Here is a 20994-nt window from a genome sequence, read left to right as displayed (position 1 = left end):
ATAAGTTATCTCACAGAATACTAAAGTTCAAGCCCAGTACTAGACCATGACTTAACTTTTGCGTGACTGGAACCTAAATGAATATTTATCATCAGTATTTACTGTTGAGAAAAGCATGGATGTTAGGAAACTTCGGGAAATAGTTATGTCTTGAGAAGTGTCAACATTACAGAGAAGGAGGTGCTGGAAGTCTTAAAGCGCATCAAGGTAGATAAATCCCCGGGACTTGATGAAGTGTATCCCAGGACATTGTGGAAGGCTAGGGAGGAAATTGCGGGTCCCCTAGCCGAGATATTTGAATCATCAATAGTCACGGGTGAGGTGCCTGAAGATTGACGAGCATCATATGTTTAAAAAGAGCTGCAGGGAAAAGCCCAGGAACTACAGGCCAGTGAACCTCACATCTGTGGTGGGGTAAATTGTTGGTAGGTATCTTGAGAGAAAGGCATTTAGAGATGCAAGGACTGATTAGGGACAGTCAGCATGGCTTTGTGAATGGAAAATCATGTCTCACAAATTTGGTTAAGTTTTTTGGCGGGATAACCAAGAAGGTAGATGAGGTCAGTGCAATTGATGTTGTCTACATGGACTGTCACAAGGCTTTTGACAAGGTACCACATGGTAGGTTGTTGCATAAGGTTAAATCTCACAGGGATCCAGGGTGAGGTATCTAAATGGATACAAAATTGGCTTCTTGACAGAAGCCAGAGGGTGCTTATAGAGGGTTGTTTTTCAAGCTGGAGGCCTGTGACCAGCGGTGTGCCTCCGGGATCAGTGCTGGGTCCACTGTTATTTGTCATTTATATTAATGATTTGGACGAAAATTTAGGAGGCATGGTTAGTAAGTTTGCAGGTGACACTAAGATCAGTGGCATAGTGGACAGTGAAGAAAGTTATCTCCAATTGCAATGGAATCTTAATCAATTGGGCCAGTGGGTTGACGAATGGCAGATTGAGTTTAATTTAGACAAATGTGAGGCGATGCGTTTTGGTAGATTGAACCAGGGCAGGATGGTGGGGTGTTGGGGAGAGTTACAGAACAAAGAGACCAAGGGGTACTTGTTTATTGCTACTTGGAAGTGGAGTCACAGGTGAACAGAGTGGTGAAGAAGGCATTCGGCATGCTTGATTTCATCGGTCAGAACGTTGAATACAGGAGTTGGAATGTCTTGTTGAAGTTGTACAAGACATTGGTAAGGCCACACTTGAAATACTGTGTGCACTTCTCGTCACCCTATTATAGAAAGGATATTATTAAACTAGAAAGAGTGCAGAAAAGATTTACTAGAATGCTACCAAGCATTGATGGATTGAGTTATAAGGAGAGGCTGGATAGACAGGGACTTTCTTCTCTGGAGTGTAGGAGGCTGAGGGGTGATGTCATAGAGGTCTATAAAATAATGAGGGGTACAGATCAGCTAGGTAGTCAATATCTTTTCCCAAAGGTAGGGGAGCCTAAAACTAGAGGGCATAGGTTTATGGTGAGAGGGGAAAGATACAGAAGTGTCTAGAGGGGCAATTTTTTCACACAGAGGGTGGTGAGTGACTGGAACAAGCTGCCATAGGTAGTTGTAGAGGCAGGTACAGTTTTGACTTTTAAAAAGCATTTAGATTAGTTACATGGGTACGATGGGTATAGAGAGATATGGGCCAAATGCAGGCAACTGGGATTAGCTTAGGTGTTTCAAAAAAAAGGGCGGCATGGACAAATTGGGCCAAAGGGCCTGTTTCCATGCTGTAAATCTCTATGACTATGGCAACAACAACCGCTAAAATTAAAATATGCACCAGACTGAGGCTTGCACATGTAATCCTAAACTGGGCATTGGCTTTCACTGTGCTGGTGCTGTGGAGAAGAAACTTTGGTGCCTTTAAATACTTACCCTTTTAATTTGTTTTAAGTGTTAACATTACTTTTGGTCACTGTGCCCTTGACTTGCCTTTCCACTAAAGTGAATTCTTTTCAATTTACAGATGAAACGCTCCTTGTAAATGTTCTGTGTGGGATTCTTGCTGGAGTAGTTTCATCCTCGATTGCCAATCCTACAGACGTTCTGAAGGTACACGGAAAAACTGTCTGAGTATAGTACACTCCTTTTAACACATGCATGTGGAAAGCCGCATTCAGTCCACAGCTTGAGCTGTGTGCTAATGGAAACCAGGAATGAGTTTCTGCACAAACAGAAAATTCAGGGAATCCCATGCATGTTCCCTACAATAAGAAATTGCTTTTGTATGTATTATTTTAATGAAAGAAAATATCCAAGGACGTTTAATATACTGCTAAATTTAGTTTGATACAAGAACTAAGCAAAGAGACAATAAAACAAGCGAATAATAGCTGTATATCGCAGAGCGAGGTTTAAAGCTATGTTTAAAGGAAGAAGAAGTGGTTGAGTAGGATAAGGTTTCTGGAGAGAATTCAATTTTAAGACCTAGGTAGTTGAAGGCGAGACCATTAATACTGGGGCAATGAACACGGACCTGTGAAGGAGGACACAGTTGGAAGCTTGCTGTAATTTCGGTAAGTTGTAAAGGATGTTACAGAAATAGGGAAGTGACATTTTGAGAGAGGGATTTGAATTCACAGATGAGAATTTGAAAACTGAGTCATAGTTCAACAAGAACCAGTGTGGGTCAGTGAACACAGGTGATGGATGACTCCGGCTTAGTGCAAGTTAATTTGTGGGAAGCAGAGTGTTAGGTGTGCTTAAGATTGCAGGAGGCAGAAGAAAAGAGGCCAGCCAGGAGACAATTGTTGAGCATGGAAATATCAAAGTCATGGACAATTGTTTCAGCAGTGGATGAGCTGAGGTAGTGATGAAGATTGCAGTATTACTGAAGTGAAAGTATGTGTTTTGGAGATTGAGAGGATATGGGATTAGAAGCTACGATCAGAATCAAGTTACAAAATATTTAGTTCAGCCTTGGTGCGCAAGAAGAGGGATGAAATGGGTGTCAATGTCTGAAGACATATGCTTTGATCATTGCAATACTTAGTTGGAGGAGATTTCTGCTTATCCAGTATTCCGTGTCAGGAAAGCAATGTGATATATTAGAGACAATGGAGGGATTGGGAGATTGTGCGGAGATAGAGCTGAATTGTGCGGAGATAGAGCTGATTTTGTTATGGATTTGCAGCAGATGGAAAGGATTGAGTACGTGAATATTAAGGAGGAGGATGTGTTGGAACTTTTGAATTCTATCAAGGTAGATAAGTCGCCGGGACCAGATGGGATGTACCCCAGGATACTGTGGGAGGCGAGGGAAGAGATTGCAGAGCCCCTGGCGATGATCTTTGCGTCGTCAATGGAGACGGGAGAGGTTCCAGAGGATTGGAGGATTGCGGATGTAGTTCCTATTTTCAAGAAAGGGAACAGAGATAGCCCAGGAAATTACCGACCGGTGAGTCTGACCTCAGTGGTTGGTAAGCTGATGGAGAGGCTTCTGAGGGACAAGATTTACGAACATTTGGAGAGGTTTGACATGATCAGGAATAGTCAGCATGGATTTGTCAAGGGCAGGTCGTGCCTTACAAGCCTAGTTGAGTTCTTCGATAATGTGACTGAACACATTGACGAAGGAAGTGCCGTGGACGTAGTGTACGTGGACTTCAGCAAGGCGTTTGATAAGGTCCCCCATGCAAGACTTCTTGAGAAGGTGAGAGGGCATGGGATCCAAGGGCCTTTGGCCTTGTGGATCCAGAACTGGCTTGCCTGCAGAAGGCAGAGAGTGGTTGTGGATGGGGCTTTTTCTGAATGGAGGTCAGTCACCAGCGGAGTGCCTCAAGGATCTGTTCTGGGACCCTTGTTGTTTGTCATTTTCATAAATGACCTGGATGAGGAAGTGGAGGGATGGGTAAGTAAGTTCGCTGATGACACGAAGGTCTGTGGTGTTGTGGATGGTCTGGAAGGATGGCAAAAGTTGCAGCAGGACATAGATAGGATGCAGGACTGGGCGGAGAAGTGGCAGATGGACTTCAACGCGGATAAATGTGTAGTCGTCCATTTTGGCAGAACCAACGGGATGAACGAGTACACTATCAAGGGCAGAAGTCTGAGTAGTGTTGAGGAGCAGAAGGATCTTGGGGTCCGGGTCCACAGGACTCTTAAATCGGCCTCGCAGGTGGAGGAGGTGGTCAAGAAGGCGTATGGTGTACTGGCCTTCATTAATCGAGGGATTGAGTTTAGGAGTCAGGAGGTAATGCTGGAACTTTATAAGACCCTTGTCAGGCCTCATTTAGAGTATTGTGCGCAGTTCTGGTCGCCTCACTATAGGAAAGATGTAGAAGCTATTGAAAGGGTACAGAGGAGATTTACAAGGATGTTGCCTGGACTGGGAGGCATGCCTTATGAAGTTAGGTTGAGGGAGCTGGGACTCTTTTCCCTGGAGAGACGAAGGTTGAGAGGCGACCTGATAGAAGTTTACAAAATGTTGAGAGGAATAGATAGGGTGGACTCTCAGAGGCTATTTCCCCGGGTTGAAATGGTCGCTACGAGAGGACACAGATTTAAGGTGCGGGGAGGGAGGTTCAGAAGTGATGTCAGGGGTAAGTTTTTCACTCAGAGGGTGGTGAGTGAATGGAATCGGCTGCCGTCAGTGGTGGTGGAGGCGAACTCGCTGGGGTCTTTTAAAAGACTTCTGGATGAGTATATGGGGTTTAATGAGATTGAGGGTTATAGTTAGGTCTGTAGGTTGGTAGGTGATGATGTGATCGGCGCAACTTGTGTGCCGAAGGGCCTGTTTGTGCTGTAGTGTTCTATGTTCTATGAATGTCACAGTATTCATGCCGAACCTAATATGTCTCTGGATGATTTTGCATGGAGGTGCGTCATTGCTAGAGAAGTATTTCCTGAGGAGATAATGGAAGTAACAATCTGGAAAGTGGTAAGATAAGCTGGTGATTCTCTTAACTTCAAGTGGACAAGAATGGAACCAGGCAAGTTCAATATTACCCAGTGGGAAGAAATGGAGAAGCTTTAGAAGGGAAGGATGATGTAAATGGTGTTCAAGACTGCAGAAAGTAAAAGGAAATGAGGAGGGACAGTTTCCCATGGCCACAGTCACATAGGGTGTTACTTGTTTATTATGGTAAGTGCCTGTTCAGTACTCTGGCAGAGGTGAAACCTGATTGCATACATGAAAATGTAACATCCTGGGTAAGATGGGTAGATAGCAACACATTGAAGGACTCTTGAGAGGAAAGGAAGCTTGGAAATTGACCAAGAGCGTGTAAGAATGAAGATTTACAGTTAGAAATTCACCTGCGCTTATCCTTCTGTCAGTGGGGCCTCAGGTGGGGAGGGGAGTCTCAAGACCTGATGATCTAGTTGATGACCTGTTGACAGGACATCTGAGCCTGCTCCAGGTGCCTTGAAGTCTGGCCCCATCTAGGCTGCAGACAATAGGCCAGTGCATGTCGAATAGGAGCGATGATCACTTGATGTGCTATAGATAGGGCAGATCCAGACATGCTCCAGCAGCCTGTCTGAGTTCTGTATATTCGAACTTTGCCAGGTCTGATTTTCTGCAGGCTATTTGCCAGAGCTGACTGCAGTTTAACTTAAGAGTGCCCAATTCTTTCTTTTCAAATGTCCAATTTTATTTTGGGCTCAGCACTACAGTCCCTCCTGTTGATCCAGTGAGCGTCAGTGAACCAGATCTGTCAATCTTAACCAAAGCACCTCAAATGAGCAAGTATTCGAATCCTGGATTTACAATATTCTTTCCCTAGCCCACTATATTAACAAGTCAATCAAACATTACGTTCAAAAAGGTACGTGAACCATGGGGTATTCAGACAAATATTTTCAGAAGGAAACAGTGCAAACTGAATCCACGAAAAATTCAGCCATGATCTTATTGAACAGTGGAGCAGGCTGGAGGGGCCAGATGGCCTACTCTTGCTGCTAGTTCTTATGTTCAAATGACATGTTAATAGCACAATGATACATGTGCTTGTGTAAATATACACACGCATACAAGGTGGTTTGAAATAAATACATAGTCATGCACGTGAGGGAGTGTCAAGGTTCCTTATCATGCAGCCTTTCAAGGTTTTGGGTGGCCCTTTCTAAATCCAGATATTGGAGGAATTCCTTCCTCCATCGGACGAACTCGAGCATGAGGGTGGTTAGGTATACTACCACAAGTAGAATGCCTGTTACGGTCAGGTAGGATAGGAGACCTGAGTGAATTTGGATATTCGTACCCCAATCTCACAGGTCCTCCCACCATGTACTAACTTTAATCTCGATAATTTTCTTCTTTATTTTCTCTGTTTGCTGCACCACTTTGATGAAGGTTTTGTGTGCAGTGATCAACTGCATCCAGATTGTTGGATTGTCGGGCAGAAGTGTCATCCTGGTACCAAATCTTTCAAAATACATTCCCAAATTTTGCCTCAACTCCTCACTAGCGTTTATCAGTGTTTGTTCTGACATATGTATGTTTACCATTGTTGAGTAGTCCAATCTGAACAGGAATGTGTGGCATAATAAGGCAATGTTGGGAATGCTACATGTTGCTGCCTCGTATTGGTATTCGGCTAAGGAGAGTATTCTCCCTCTCCCCTGTAGGCTACTCGGGTGATCTCTTTTCCAGATTGAAAACGTTCAATGTACAATTTAGATCAGTGGTTGTCCTGAATGCACACAAGGCGTGTTCATTTTCGTATATGAGCGCACAATTGCTTTGTCTGCATGTACACGTTTGACCAAACTGGTGCCTATGACCTTCCTTCGTTTTTCAACCACGTAGGTTAGAATTCCCTGATATTTCATCCACGTTCTTTCTTGGACAATTCCTATGTTTTCTGCCTCTTAACCCAACTTTGGTTTTTAAAATTGCCGGGATTCCTAATATCGTCCCCAATGCAGATCCTGGGGTACCTCTACAACTGTCATTAGACCAGACCTTGGTCAGCTGCCCCAATTGGCAGTTATTGATATTAGGGTGCCTTGGTCGCCGGTAAAGATATTCAGTCTGCTCGTTGCTGATCCAGGACAGAACTTTCCCCCTGCTAACCTGGTCAAGGTTCTCTCTCAACTGCACGACCATTTATTGCCCACAGACATTACGGAGTTAGGCTCTGTTGCTGGGCATCGTCTTCCACCTTCCCTTGGATGATTTGGTTAACAGACTGGGCCTCTAGCAAAGCAACGATGGGCTACTGACCCTGTTCCAAGTCAAACCTGCCTCGGTATCTTGCTGAGCATTCTTATTTAAACTGTCCCAAGGTTTGTTTAACTTGTCAGTTAGGACTCTGAGCTTGTTGTCCAAATCAGCTAAAACAAACGTATAAATGGTGGATACCTCTGCCCCGTATGCATTTCTCCTCCTCTTGTGCCCCTTTGACCTAGGTGTTTCTTCTTCTTCTGTCCCAGTTTTCTGATTTTACAATCTTTGGGTCAAATGGAGTTATAATTTCCTGAGTGGCGAGGAGCACTAGTCCGCTAACTGTGTCCCGGCTAAGTCCACCACTACTAATACCAATTCGTAGTGGATGTTGTTGAATAGTGTTTTCCCTGTGCATTTTAATATCAACCTATTTTGGGGCTTGGTGTGCCTTCAGGCCAAGTAGGGAAGGGTGTGTTGGCCATAATCTATTTTTAATTGCGCGTGGACGTATTTGTCCTAGATTATTTTACCAGGGCACCTCTTTCCTAATTCTAGCCCTTTTTCTGGGCGTAGGCTAAGCAAGCTAGTTCCATGCACTCATGGTTAGTATAGGCCCACTAATCACTGTCAGGGTTGCCCTTAGGGAGCAATAATTGGAGCTTCCATTGTCCTTCCTGTACATAGAACATAGAACATTACAGCGCAGAACGGGCCCTTCGGCCCACGATGTTGCGCCGACCGGTTTAAAAAAAAAACAATGACCCACTAATCTAAACCAATCCCTTTTCGTCCATAAACTTATCCACGGATCTCTTAAATGCCCCCAAACTAGGTGCATTTACAACCGCAGCAGGCAGGGCATTCCAATCCCTCACCACCCTCTGGGTAAAGAACCTACCCCTGACATCCGTCCTATAACTACCCCCCCTTAATTTAAAGCCATGCCCCCTCGTGCTAGCTTTCTCCATCAGAGGGAAAAGGCTATCACTATCCACCCTATCTAAACCTCTAATCATCTTATATGTTTCAATAAGATCCCCTCTTAGCCGCCTTCTTTCTAGTGAAAGCAACCCCAAATCCCTCAGTCTCTCCTCATAGGACCTCCCCTCCATACCAGGCAACATCCTGGTAAACCTCCTCTGCACCCTCTCCAAAGCCTCCACATCCTTCCTGTAATGTGGGGACCAGAACTGCACACAGTACTCCAAGTGCGGCCGCACCAGAGTTGTGTACAGTTGCAACATGACGCTGCGACTCCTAAATTCAATCCCCCTACCAATAAACGCCAAGACACCGTATGCCTTCTTAACAACCTTATCTACTTGATTCCCAACTTTCAGGGATCTATGTACACATACACCTAGATCCCGCTGTTCATCCACACCATCATCCTCTGATTGTTACAGCCGTAGAAGATAGTCTTATTGGGGTGTGCCCATAGGATACCATCCTCACACTTGCCTGCGCCTAATGGAGCGAACTACATATATCCTGTGTTATCAAAGTTGATCTTCTGTTCTTCAGTCTGTGTGGAGTTTGTGGCACTGGACTGCTGTATCCATTCTGAGATGATTTATCCCAGATAGTAGAGCCACATGTAGTTTATTCTGGAGAAATCAAAATGGTATCTATTTTTATTATCAAGTACCTGGTCCCCCTTGACTGGATGAAATCAAAGAATCATAGAAACCCTACAGTGCAGAAAGAGGCCATCTGGCCCATTGAGTCTGCACCAACCACAATCCCACCCAGGCCCTATCCCCATATCCCTACACATTTACCCACTAATCCCTCTAACCTACGCATCTCAGGACTCTAAGGGGCAATTTTATCATGGCCAATCAACCTAACCTGCACATGTTTGGACTGTGGGAGGAAACTGGAGCAACCGGAGGAAACCCACGCAGACCCAATGAGAATGTGCAAACTCCACAAAGACAGTGACCCAAGCTGGGAATCGAACCTAGGTCCCTGGAGCTGTGAAGCAGCAGTGCTAACCACTGTGTTACTGTGCCGCTCTATGGTTGTGGGTCTGCAGTTATAACACTGTGCTTGTGGGGGTGGGCCTCTGGGCTCAGTTCTGTATGGTTCCCAGTGTCCATGATTGGGCTGTCCTGTGCAGGCTTGTGATTCCCTGTGTCAGCAATCAACAGGAGTGTATGGCAGTGGGCGTTCAGGTTTACTGGTCCTCTGATTCTACCTCCCCCTCGTTTTGCCACACCAAGTCAAGATTTGAGTTGGGGCAGATGGGCTTTTTTTTTCATGATTTGGTGAATTTAGGGATGTTTCTCTGTTTGACGTCCCGCTCCCAAGTGCGAGTAATTTTCTGGATAACCCATTCCTTGTGTGTATTGTCTCCAAGGTCACAATTTGTGACTGGTGTGCATGGCCTGGGCTATCAGGATGTGGCAGATCCACGTGGATTGATGTGGGCCTAGATAAGAGAATAGATAAGATAGAAGCAGGGAACTTGTTTCCACCGGCAGGTGAAATTAGAACTAGGGGGCATAGTCTCAAAATAAGGGGGAGCAGATTTAGGACTGAGTTGAGGAATTTCTTCACCCAAAGGGTTGTGAATTATGGAATTCCCTGCCCAGTGAAGCAGTTGAGGCCATCTCATTGAATGTTTTAAGGCAAGGATAGAGAAACTTTTGAGTAATTGAGGGCTGTGGTGAGTTGGCAGGTAAGTGGAGCTGAGTTGACGAAAAGATCAGCCATGATCTTATTGAATGGTGGAGCAGGTTCAAGGGCCAGATGGCCTACTCCTGCTCCTTGTTCTTATGTTTTTGTCAAATTGGGCTCTTGTTTATTTCACCAAAAACCCCAATGAACTGGTTCCAGAGCTGACCTGCATATGCCGCCGGATATTTCACCAGGCTGATACCGGAGGTGATGGGGTTAGCTTACGAAGAGAGATTGAATAGACTTGGCCTGTACTCGTTAGCGTTTAGAAGGATGAGGGGGGATCTTATAGAGACTTACAAGATAATGAAGGGGCTAGACAGGGTAGAGAGATTCCCCCACTACATTTTGGGGGTTGAGTAGGGTAGGGCGGATTTGCAGGCTTACACATAGGAGAGTGAACTTGACCTCCTCTGCCTTGTCTAGCCCATTTAAGGATACAGTATGGGGCGACGTTCTCAAAAAGAATCCCTGGTGAGTCCGAACACCCTGATCGCTTTTGTGATGTCAGTGAGCTGAATCACGGGCATTAAGCAGGTGACATTGGGGTTATGTTCGTCCTGTCTGTGGGTGGTGACTGGATTCATGGGGACGGGGTTCAGTTCCAGGGTCTGTTCAGGAAGTGTGGTTGGTTCTGCCTTTTGAAACAGGGAAGAGGGCAAACTCAGTTGGCAGTGGGGTTTGCCGTTGCATAATCAGAGGTATCTTCTTTAGCTCCTATAATTCTACTCCTGAGTCACTGACCCCGGAATGTGTGGCAAAGACGCACGTTATTTTTTTAATGGCCAATTGGGACTGTAATTTATCTTGCGCAGCATTTGCTATGGTCCATATTGCAGGTCCAGTTTTCTTTCCCTGTTAGGTGTAAGACTTTTACCACAACCTGCAGGTTGTTGCATATTACTTTCGATCCTCTAATTGGGTAACAGTGGCATCTTGCTCACCAATATCGCACTGTGTTTTTTGATGTGCCTTGTCATACTGGGCCTGGAATTGACTTGTATGTGCAACGTTGACATGGTTCCTCTCCCCTCTCATTTTTCCTCTCTCTTTCTTCCTTCAACTTGGTGAACTGGGCCTCTCTGTCCTGTTTATTCTTTTTATCTCTGTTTCCATTCCAAGAAGTTGTTCTTAGCATCTTGCAGTTGCAATTGCTTTTCTGAGTCTGGCAGCCCTCTTACCCACCTCTGTATGGGCTTGGCTCCAGCAATTTCTACTTCGGACCCCAGATCCGATTTTGGGGTTTCGCGTCACTGTACCCACTTGGGCCATTTGTTGTTTAAATATGCACGGATGACATCCTCCTATTCTGTACAACTGGCCGTTATACTCTGCTAGGAATTGGTGGAAGTGGAGTGAGAAAACAGTTGGGATAGGGGTCCAGTTTAGCACTGAATTCCTGCCCACAGAGATTTTTCTAGTCTCCCAATTATCCTAGGTCTTTACTAAAGTTTGTACTCCTCATGTTCCAGATATCTGGTTTAAGGCCTAATTGGCTGGTTGAGGTCTATATTAGTCACTTAAGATTGGGGCTCAGATGGAGTGTGGAGAATACGGGGTTGATGGGTTTGAATTTGGAGCAATATGGTTACTTCTTATCAAAGTCCTGTCTGAGTCACCAAATGTTGTATCTGTCCAATTCAGATACTTCAACCAGCTTCTTAATCAAAGTTTTACCAAGATGCCTTCACTTATAAGAACAAAATACAAACACAGATATATAACGCAATAAACTTTGTTAAATATAGTTAACCTGTAAATTACCCACTATGTATGTAAGAAACATCCATGATTCGGCTACACTACCCATAATGATGGTTTGTTAGCTGTAGATCTGGGCCATGAGACATTTCGAGCTTCAGCTCATTTTGGTGATAAAACTTAAGGTATTCAGCTCCTTCTTGGGTGCTTTTCCTCACTTCAGGTGTCTTGGGCCAGGGATTCCCAGGTGTCAGTGAGGATGGTGCACTTTTCCAAGGAAGCTTTGAGGGTGCCTCCTGGGTTCCCTTGCCATGGCAAAGCTCCAAACAGAGCACTTGTTTCCAGAGTCTCATGTCAATGTGGCCCATTCAGTAGAGCAGATTGAGTGTGTCAATGTTTTGATGCTGGAGAGCTGGTTTGAGTAAGAATGCTGATGTTGGTGCATCTATCCTGCTGGTGGATTTGCAGGACCTTACAGACACAGCACTGGTAGTACTTACATAGACCATAGAACATTACAGCACAGTACAGGCCCTTCGGCTCTCAATGTTGTGCCGAGCTATGTCCAATCCTAAGATCAAGCTATCCCACTCCCTATCGTTTTGGTGTGCTCCATGTGCCTGTTCAATAACCGCTTGAAAGTTGCTAAAGTGTCCGATTCCACTATCACAGCAGGCAGTCTATTCTACACCCCAACCACTCTGAGGGAAGAATCTACCTCGGACATCCCTCCTATATCTCCCACCATGAACCTTATAGCTATGCCCCCTAGTAAGAGCTACATCCACCCGAGGAAATAGTCTCTGCACATCCACTCTAACAATCCCTCTCTTCATCTTATAAACCTCTATTAAGTGGCCTCTCATCCTCCTCCGCTCCAAAGAGGAAAGCCCCAGCTCCATCAACCTTTCCTGATGAGACCTACCCTCCAAACCAGGCAGCATCCTGGTAAATCTCCTCTGCACTCTCTCCAATACTTCCACGTCTTTCTTATAATGAGGTGCCCAGAACTGAACACACTATTCCAAATGTGGTCTCACCAACGTTTGGTATAGTTGCAGCATAACCCCACGGCTCTTAAAATCAAACCCCCTGTTAATAAATGCTAACACACTATAACCCTTCTTCACGGCTCTATCCACTTGAGTAGCAACCTCCAGAGATCTGTGGATATGAACCCCAAGATCTCTCTGTTCCTCCACGTTCCTTAGAACCCTGCCGTTGACCCTGTAATATGCAATCAAGTTTGTCCTACCAAAATGAATCACCTCACACTTATTAGGGTTAAACTCCATCTGCCACTTTTCAGCCCAGCCCTGCATCGTATCAATGTCTCTTTGCAGCCTACAAGAGCCCTCCACCCCATCCACTACTCCACCAATCTTGGTGTCATCAGCAAATTTCCTAACCCACCCTTCAGCCCCCTCTTCCAAGTCATTGATAAAAATCACAAATAGCAGAAGACCCAGCACTGACACCTGTGGTACACCGCTGGTAACTGGCCTCCATTCTGAAAATTTTCCCTCCACCACCACCCTCTGTCTTCTATGAGACAGCCAGTTACTTATCCAATCAGCCAAATTTCCTTCTATCCCACACCTCCTTATCTTCTTCGTGAGCCTACTGTGGGAACATTATCAAACACCTTACTAAAATCCATGTATATAACATCAACTGCTCTACCTTCGTCCACGCACTTAGTTACCTCCTCAAAGAATTCAATGAAATTTGTGAGACAGGGCTTACCCCTCATGAAACTGTGCTGACCGTCCCGGATTAAACTGAATCTTTCCAAATGGTCATAAATCCTATCTCTCAGGACCTTTCCATTAACTTACCAACCACCGAAGTAAGACTAACTGGACTATAATTACCAGGGTCATTCCTATTTCCTTTCTTGAAAAGAAAAACAACGTTCGCCACTCTCTAGTCCTCTGGCACTATCCCCGTGGACAGTGAGGACCCAAAGATCAAAGCTAAAAGCTCCGCAATCTCATCCCTTGCCTCCCAAAGTATCCTAGGATGTATCCCATCTGGTCCAGGGGACTTGCTCACCCTCAGGTTTTTCAAAATTGCGAATACACCTTCCCTCAGAACTCTACCTCCTCCATCCTATGAGCCTGTATCACGCGCTCATCCTCAAAAACATGGCCCCTCTCCTTAGTGAACACTGAAGAAAAGTATTCATTCAACGCCTCTCCAGAATTTCGACATTCTGCTGTCCCACAGTCGGAGCTTTCCAGCTGCACTTGCCCCAAAACCGGAAAATCCTGCCCAAGGTCAATGGACTCTTGCATGGTCCACTCCCGGCCTGCTACAATTCCTGTGGTGGGTGGAACGGCCAGATCCCACCCTGCCCCCCTCATGTCTGTGAGCCATATAGAAGGGTTGGATATCACTACTCTCTGTAGACTATGAGCTTGGTGCCAGGTCTGAGGTTCTGGTATGCAAACGCACACTTCCTCAGGTGACTGAATGCGGTTCTGGCACACTGAAGACAGTATTGAACCTCATTGTGATGTCTGTCCTTGTTGACAGTAGGCTGCCAAAGTCAAGAAAGTGGTCCACATTGTTCAAGGCCTCACATGCATTTTGATAACCATGGGGGCAGTGCTATGTGTGCAGAGTTGGTTGGTATGGGACCTTTGTCTGTTTAGTGTGAGGCCCGTGCTCTCACGTGCTTCAGTGAATGTGTTCATGATGGCTTGGAGTTTGGCCTCAGAGTGTGTGCAGACACTTGCATCATGCTGTAGTTCAATGACAGAGGATGGGACAACCTTGCATGTGACCTGAAGGCAGCAAAGGTTGAGTAAACTCCTGTTCGTTGCAGAGCTAATACAATGGTTTTCTTGTTGTATTTAAAACAATCATTTCTCCCAATTGGCTGGACAAAGTCACTGAGTGGTTCAGAATGATTTATTAAAGAAGGCTATAGCTATAGGACTCTGAATGAAATCATTCAGAGAGAAAAATTTAGAAATACATAGGCAATTAAAGTCTCAGCTTCAATTACAAGCAATAAAAGAATAGGTGTTATCTTTGTCCAATCATAAAAGGTTACATCATATAAAAATACAATTAAAACCAATCACAATCTCCTTACACTTGCTTAATTATAATACCCAATTGCTGTAAGGTTTTTACTTGCCTCAATTGAGTATTGTTTTCAACAATTGTGTCTGGATGTTAGAATATGAATTATTCCCTTGTCCAATGCATGATTTAAAGGCCTTTTCCCACCATAGTATTCCAGCTGAAGGTCAGGTGCCTGGAACTAGCTGCTATCTATCCTGCGGTTAAACATTGTGTAAGCTTTTATGTTTTGTCTCTATTAACCCTTTCACTAGTTATTAATATGACTTATTTTCCTCCATAATATATGCATATTAATTCCACCTCACTGTTTGATCTGTAGTTTAGCTCCACTCCAGTGGGAAGCTTGCTCAAGGATGAGATGGAGCATTGCAGCAGTGAAAATTGAGAACAGCGTCAGTACAACGACACAGCCTTGCTTGATCCCAGTCTGAACATGAATTGGATCTGTGGTAGATCTATTAGTCAGGATAATGTTTTTCATGTCATTGTAGAGCATGTGGAAGATGGTGACTAACTTGGAGGCAGCTGAAGTGGGGGAGTCTGCTCCATTATACCTCATGGTTGACTGTGTCAAAGGCCTTTGTGAGGACAAAGAAGGCCATTTTGAAGGGCTGGTGCTGTTCCAGCTTTTCTCTTTAGTTTTCATGTGGTCAGATCATATCTGTTGCAACATGTATTGTGGGTGGAATCTACATTGCGATTCAGGGAGGAACTTTTCAGCCACAGGGCAAAGGCGATTAAGGAAAACCTTTGGCAGGAAATCCTTGTTGTCTTTTTCTTTAACTGTTGAATGGTCTTTTCTACCTTATGCTGTGTTGGGGTTGCACTGAGCTGATGATGGATAGCATAATCTGGGATGGAGTTGAGGGCACTCGCATTGAAGGCAGATTTTCTGTTAAGGAACGCTTTAAAGTGCTCCTTCCAGCATAGAACATAGAACACTACAGCACAAACAGGCCCTTCGGCCCACAAGTTGCGCCGATCACTTCTGTACCTACTAAGCCATAGACCCATCTATAACCCCCAATCCCATTAGATCCCATATACTCATCCAGAAGTCTTTTAAAAGACCCCAGCGAGTTCGCCTCCACCACCACCGGCAGCCGATTCCACTCACTCACCACCCTCCGAGTGAAAAACTTACCCCTAACATCTCCTCTGTACTTGCTTCCCTGCACCTTAAATCTGTGTCCTCTCGTAGCGACCATTTCAGCCCTGGGAAATAGCCTCTGAGAATCCACCCTATCTATTCCACTCAACATCTTATAAACCTCTATCAGGTCACCTCTCAACCTTTGTCTCTCCAGGGAGAAGAGTCCCAGCTTCCTCAACCTACCTTCATAAGGCATGCCTCCCAATCCAGGCAACATCCTTGTAAATCTCCTCTGCACCCTTTCAATAGCTTCCACATCCTTCCTCTGGTGAGGCGACCAGAACTGCGCACAGTACTCCAAGTGGGGTCTGACAAGGGTCTTATAAAGTTGCAGCATTACTTCCTGACTCCTAAACTCAATCCCTTGATTAATGAAGGCCAGTGCACCATATGCCTTCTTGACCACCTGCGAGGCCGATTTAAGAGTCCTATGGACCCAGACCCCAAGATCCTTCTGCTCTTCAACACAGCTAAGACTCCTACCCTTGATGTTGTATTCCTTCATCCCATTGGTCCTGCCAAAATGGACCACTACACATTTATCTGCATTGAAGTCCATCTGCCACTTCTCCGCCCAGTCTTGCATCCTATCTATGTCCCGCTGCAACTTCTGACATCCCTCCAGACCATCCACAACACCACCAACCTTCGTATCGCCTGAGAACTTACTAACCCATCCCTCCACTTCCTCATCCAGGTCATTTATGAAAATGACAAACAGCAAGGGTCCTAAAACAGATCCCTGGGGCACTCCACTGGTGACTGACCTCCATGCAGAAAAAGACCCATCCACAACCACTCTCTGCCTTCTGCAGGCAAGCCAGTTCTGGATCCACAAGGCCAAAGCCCCCTGGATCCCATGCCCTCTCACCTTCTCAAGAAGTCTTGCATGGGGGACCTTATCAAACGCCTTGCTGAAGTCCATATAAACCACGTCTACCGCTCTTCCTTTGTCAGTGTGTTCAGTCACATTCTCAAAGAACTCAACTAGGCTTGTAAAGCACGATCTGCCCTTGACAAAACCATGTTGACTATTCCTGATCGTTCTAAACTTCTCCAAATGCTCATAAATCTTGTCCCTCAGAAGCCTCTCCATCAACTTACCAACCACTGAGGTCAGACTCACCGGTCAGTAATTTCCCGGGCTATCCCTGTTCCCTTCCTTGAAAATAGGAACCACATCCGCAATCCTCCGGAACCTCTCCCGTCTCCATCGACAACGCAAAGATCATCTCCAAGGGCTCTACAATTACTTCCCTCACCTCCCACAGTAACCTGGGGTACATGCCATCCGGTCCCGGCGACTTGTCTATCTTGATAGAGTTTAAAAGTTCTAACACATCCTCTTCCTTAACATCTACATACTCAATCTTTTCAGACTGCTGCAAACCTGTAGTACAATCTCCCAGATCAGTTTCCACCGTGAATACCGAGGCAAAGTACTCATTAAGCACCTCTGCCACTTCTTGCGGTTCCACACAGACTTTTCCCCCTTCACCTTTTATAGGTCCTATCCCTTCTCTTCTCATCCTTTTACTTTCCCATTTTTGTAGAAGGCCTTGGGATTCTCCTTAATCTTACCTGCCAAGGCCTTCTCATGACCCCTTCTGGCTCTCCTACTTTCCCGTTTAAGCTCCTTTCTACAAGCCTTATACTCCTCTAGATCCTTAACATCTCCTAGCTCTCTGAACCTTTTATACACCTTTCCTTTCTTCCTGACTAGGTTCACCACAACCTTCGTGCACCATGGTTCCCACGCCCTACCAAAACCTCCTTGTCTCATCGGAACGTTATCGTGTAGAGCTTCAGTCAAACATTCCTTGAATATCCGCCACCTTCCTTCTGTACTTTTCCCCAAGAACGCCTCCTTCCAGTTTATTCGTCCAATTATCTACCTGATGTCTTCATATTTCCCCTTACTCCAGACAAACTTTCCCTTCCTAGCCTGCCTGATCCTATCTCTTTCCAATGCTATCGTGAAGGAGATAGAATTATGATCTCCATCCCCAAGATGCTCTCCTACCGAGAGATCCGACACCTGTCCTCGTTCATTAGCCAGCACCAGGTCAAGTACAGCCTCTCCTCTCATAGGCTTATCCACGTACTGCGTCGGGAAACCCTCCTGAACACACCTAACAAACTCCTCCCCATCCAAACCCCTTACCCTTGGGATATTCCAGTCGATGTTTGGGAAATTAAATTCTCCCATCACGACAACTCTGTTATTACTACATCTCTCTAGGACCTGTTTCCCTATCTGCACCTCAACTTCCCTGTCACTATTGGGCGGCCTATAGAAAACACCCAGCAAAGTTATCGGTGCTGACTGTCTCTGTTCTTGATGAACATCAATCCATTCTTGGCCAGCAGTGGGGTGAGGCCATTGGTGCTTTGGACGTCGAGGCCATGGCTGCGCTAAAAGCCTTGTGCGTCATGTTTGTCGGCTAACTGATGCATCTCCTGCACTTTCTGCACCCACCATCTGTTTTATAGGCCCCGGGTTTGTTGCTGGACTTCAGCCTTCAGCTGGCTGTAGAGCTGCTTCCTTGCTCTTGTGCTGAGTTGTTGTTTCAGATTCAGAAAAGTCATGTGATTACTGGTCAATTTTGGTCAAACTAGTCTTGGTGTTTCCTGCATCTCTGGGTCACAGAGTCGTCAGGTTGGCAATGATGCGCTGGCTGAATAAGGCTCTATTATCAGGAACATCTCAACATTGATTTTCTTGTGGCATTGTTTCTGTTGCAGTTGCTACTTTGGGGCTACATCGATGTCAATTGCAGTCTGGATTAGACGGTTGTCGTCGGCTCCTGTAATGGTGCAGGTGAAACGCACATCCCTGCGCTCCCTCACTTGGATGATGACTTAGTTGAACTGGTGTCAATACTTGGAGTGAGAGTACTGCCATGAGACCTTGTATTTGTCTTCCTGACAGAACAAGGTTTTTGTTGTGAAAAGCCCATGTTCTAGGCATTTTGTCAGCAGCAGGGTACTATTAGTGTTGGATTTCCCTACCCCGTTTCTGCTGATTATACTCCCAAGAGGCTTTCTAGCTCTGGTGCTGAAGTAATCGAGGAAGATCAGTTTGTCACCTGTTGAGATTCGGACTAAGGAATGTTTGAGACTGGAGTAAAATTCCTCATTGGACTCATCTATAGCTCCTAGTGTTAGGGCATATGTGCTGAGGACTGTAGCGCACTGGTTCTAAGCTAAGATGAGTCAAAGGCTCAGAGTTTAAAAATAAGGGCCTAATGGGCATGAAACTGTGAGTGGGGATAAGGAGTTCTTTTTCAGGTTGGTGACCTATAACCAGTGGGGTTCCACAGGGATCGGTGCAGTGAGATTAGGCTAATGAAATTTAAGGCCTTTATTTCAAAAGAATTTGAATATGAGTATAGGGAATTCTTGCTGCAACTGTACAAGGTACTGGTGAGACCACATCTGGAGTACTGTGAGCAGTTTTGGTGCCCTTATATAAGAAAGACATTATTTCTCAGGCAGTTCAGAGAAGGTTCATTAGGATGATCTGTGGTATGGTGGGATTGTCTTATGAGCAAAGGTTGGTACTCATTTGAATTTAGGAGAATGAAAGGTGATGTCATTGAAACATATAGGCTTCTTAAGCAACTTGACAGGGTAAATGCTGAGAGGATGTTTCCCCTTATGGGAGAGTCTAGGACCATTGCGGATAATCTCAAAATAAAGGGGTACCAATTTAAGACTGAGGTGAAGAGAAATTTCTTCTCTGAGGATTGTAAGTCTTTGGAACTCCTTGCACAGAGAGCCATGAGGGAAGAATCCTTGTCTATATTCAAGGCTGAGAGATAGATTTTTGATCAGTAAGGGAATCAAGAGTTTTTGGGAAAGGCAGGAAAGTAGACAAGAGGATTGTCCTTTTGAATGGTGGAGCAGGCTCAAGAAGCTGAATGGCCTACTCATGTTTCTATTTCTTATGATCTTATGGATTCCCATTGAAGATGGAGATGAGAAGAAATGTTTCCTCTCAGGGTCGTGAATCTTTGAAACTCTGCAGAAAGCAGTGGAGGAAACATCGTTGGATACTTCTAAAGGTAGAGGTAGATAGCTTCTCTACTAACAAGAAGTCCAAGGTTACGTGGAGACAGAATGTGAAGTTGAGGTCACAGACAGGTCAGTCAAAATCTTATTGAAAAGTGGAGCAGACTTGAGTGCTTGAATGGCCGACTCCTTCCTCTACATGCTTGTTTGTATGTATGTGTAGTCGTTATTGGAGATCCGATGGTTAATGGATCAGATAGCAATTTATAACTCTCATGATCGTAACGTGTTGCCTCCCAATTGCTAGGGTAAAGAATATCAGGAAGTGCAGAATATTCTGTAGGGGGAAGGAAGTGATACACATTGGCAAAGAGAGGGCAAGTATTTAAAGCCCTCTGGTCAAATTTTCAGTAGCTAAGGAGGAGGTTAAAAAGGAGCAGCTGGAAGGTAGTGATTTCTAGCACCATTTAAAATGGGAATAGGGAAGATAGAGAGGATCATTGCGTTGCTTAAAGCACGCTGTAGGGGGGAGGAGTTCAGTTTTTGGGACATTGGGACTAGCTTCGGGACAGGATACACCTATTCAAAAGGGACAGATTGTACCTCAACAGAACTGGGAGCAGCGTTTTTACAGGAAGGTTCAGTAGTATAGTTGTGAATGATTTAAACTAAATTGACAAGGGATGGAAACTACTGTACAGAATTAGAAAGTGAAATAAGGTGCATAAAGTGAGTGCTGGACAGTACTGGAGAAGACAGTAGTTCCATATTAGATAGGAGCAGACAAAAAGCGATAACAGAAATGCAAAGGCAGGATTACAATGCATGTGCATAACGCGGAAAGTATGATGAATGAAGTTCATGGAATCATTGAATCCCTACAGTGCAGAAGAGGCCATTCAGTCCATTGAGTCTGTACTTAGTCTCTGACAGGCCCTCTCTCCATTCTATTGCTGTAATTCCACCAGTTTGGGAGCTTCAATCACAAATATCTTGTGGAATATGTTATGGAAATAATAGAAACATGGTTTAAAATGTTCAGCACTAAACATTTAATGTACAAGGAAATGCAGTATTCTGAAAAATGAAAAATAGAGCTGTGTTGGCACATACTGGTTAAGAAAACCATTGCTGTTTTGGAAAGAGGAGATATCCTTAAGGCTAGTGATGATAGCCCATTTTGTTAAGAGTTGAGAAGCAAGAACTAAGATCTTGGTGTATTCTATAAG

The 20994-nt window shown here is 44.9% G+C and overlaps 1 protein-coding gene across 2 annotated transcripts in view; it reads left to right on the top strand.

The window, feature by feature from the left end:
* The window catches only part of slc25a14 (solute carrier family 25 member 14), a 186918-nt gene that overhangs the window by 27727 nt on the left and 138197 nt on the right, over nucleotides 1-20994 (top strand). For both annotated transcript variants that reach the window (XM_080187298.1, XM_080187299.1), the window contains exon 5: nucleotides 1975-2060. In XM_080187298.1, coding sequence (XP_080043424.1) covers nucleotides 1975-2060 — 86 coding nt within the window. The remainder of the gene's footprint in view (nucleotides 1-1974; nucleotides 2061-20994) is intronic.

Source organism: Carcharhinus amblyrhynchos, chromosome 4 (genome assembly GCF_965287045.1).
Source record: "Carcharhinus amblyrhynchos chromosome 4, sCarAmb.v2.hapA, whole genome shotgun sequence".
In the NCBI taxonomy this organism is placed as follows: domain Eukaryota; kingdom Metazoa; phylum Chordata; class Chondrichthyes; order Carcharhiniformes; family Carcharhinidae; genus Carcharhinus; species Carcharhinus amblyrhynchos.
Note: the sequence above shows the minus strand (reverse complement) of the source record. Positions and strands in the feature narration are given on the sequence as shown.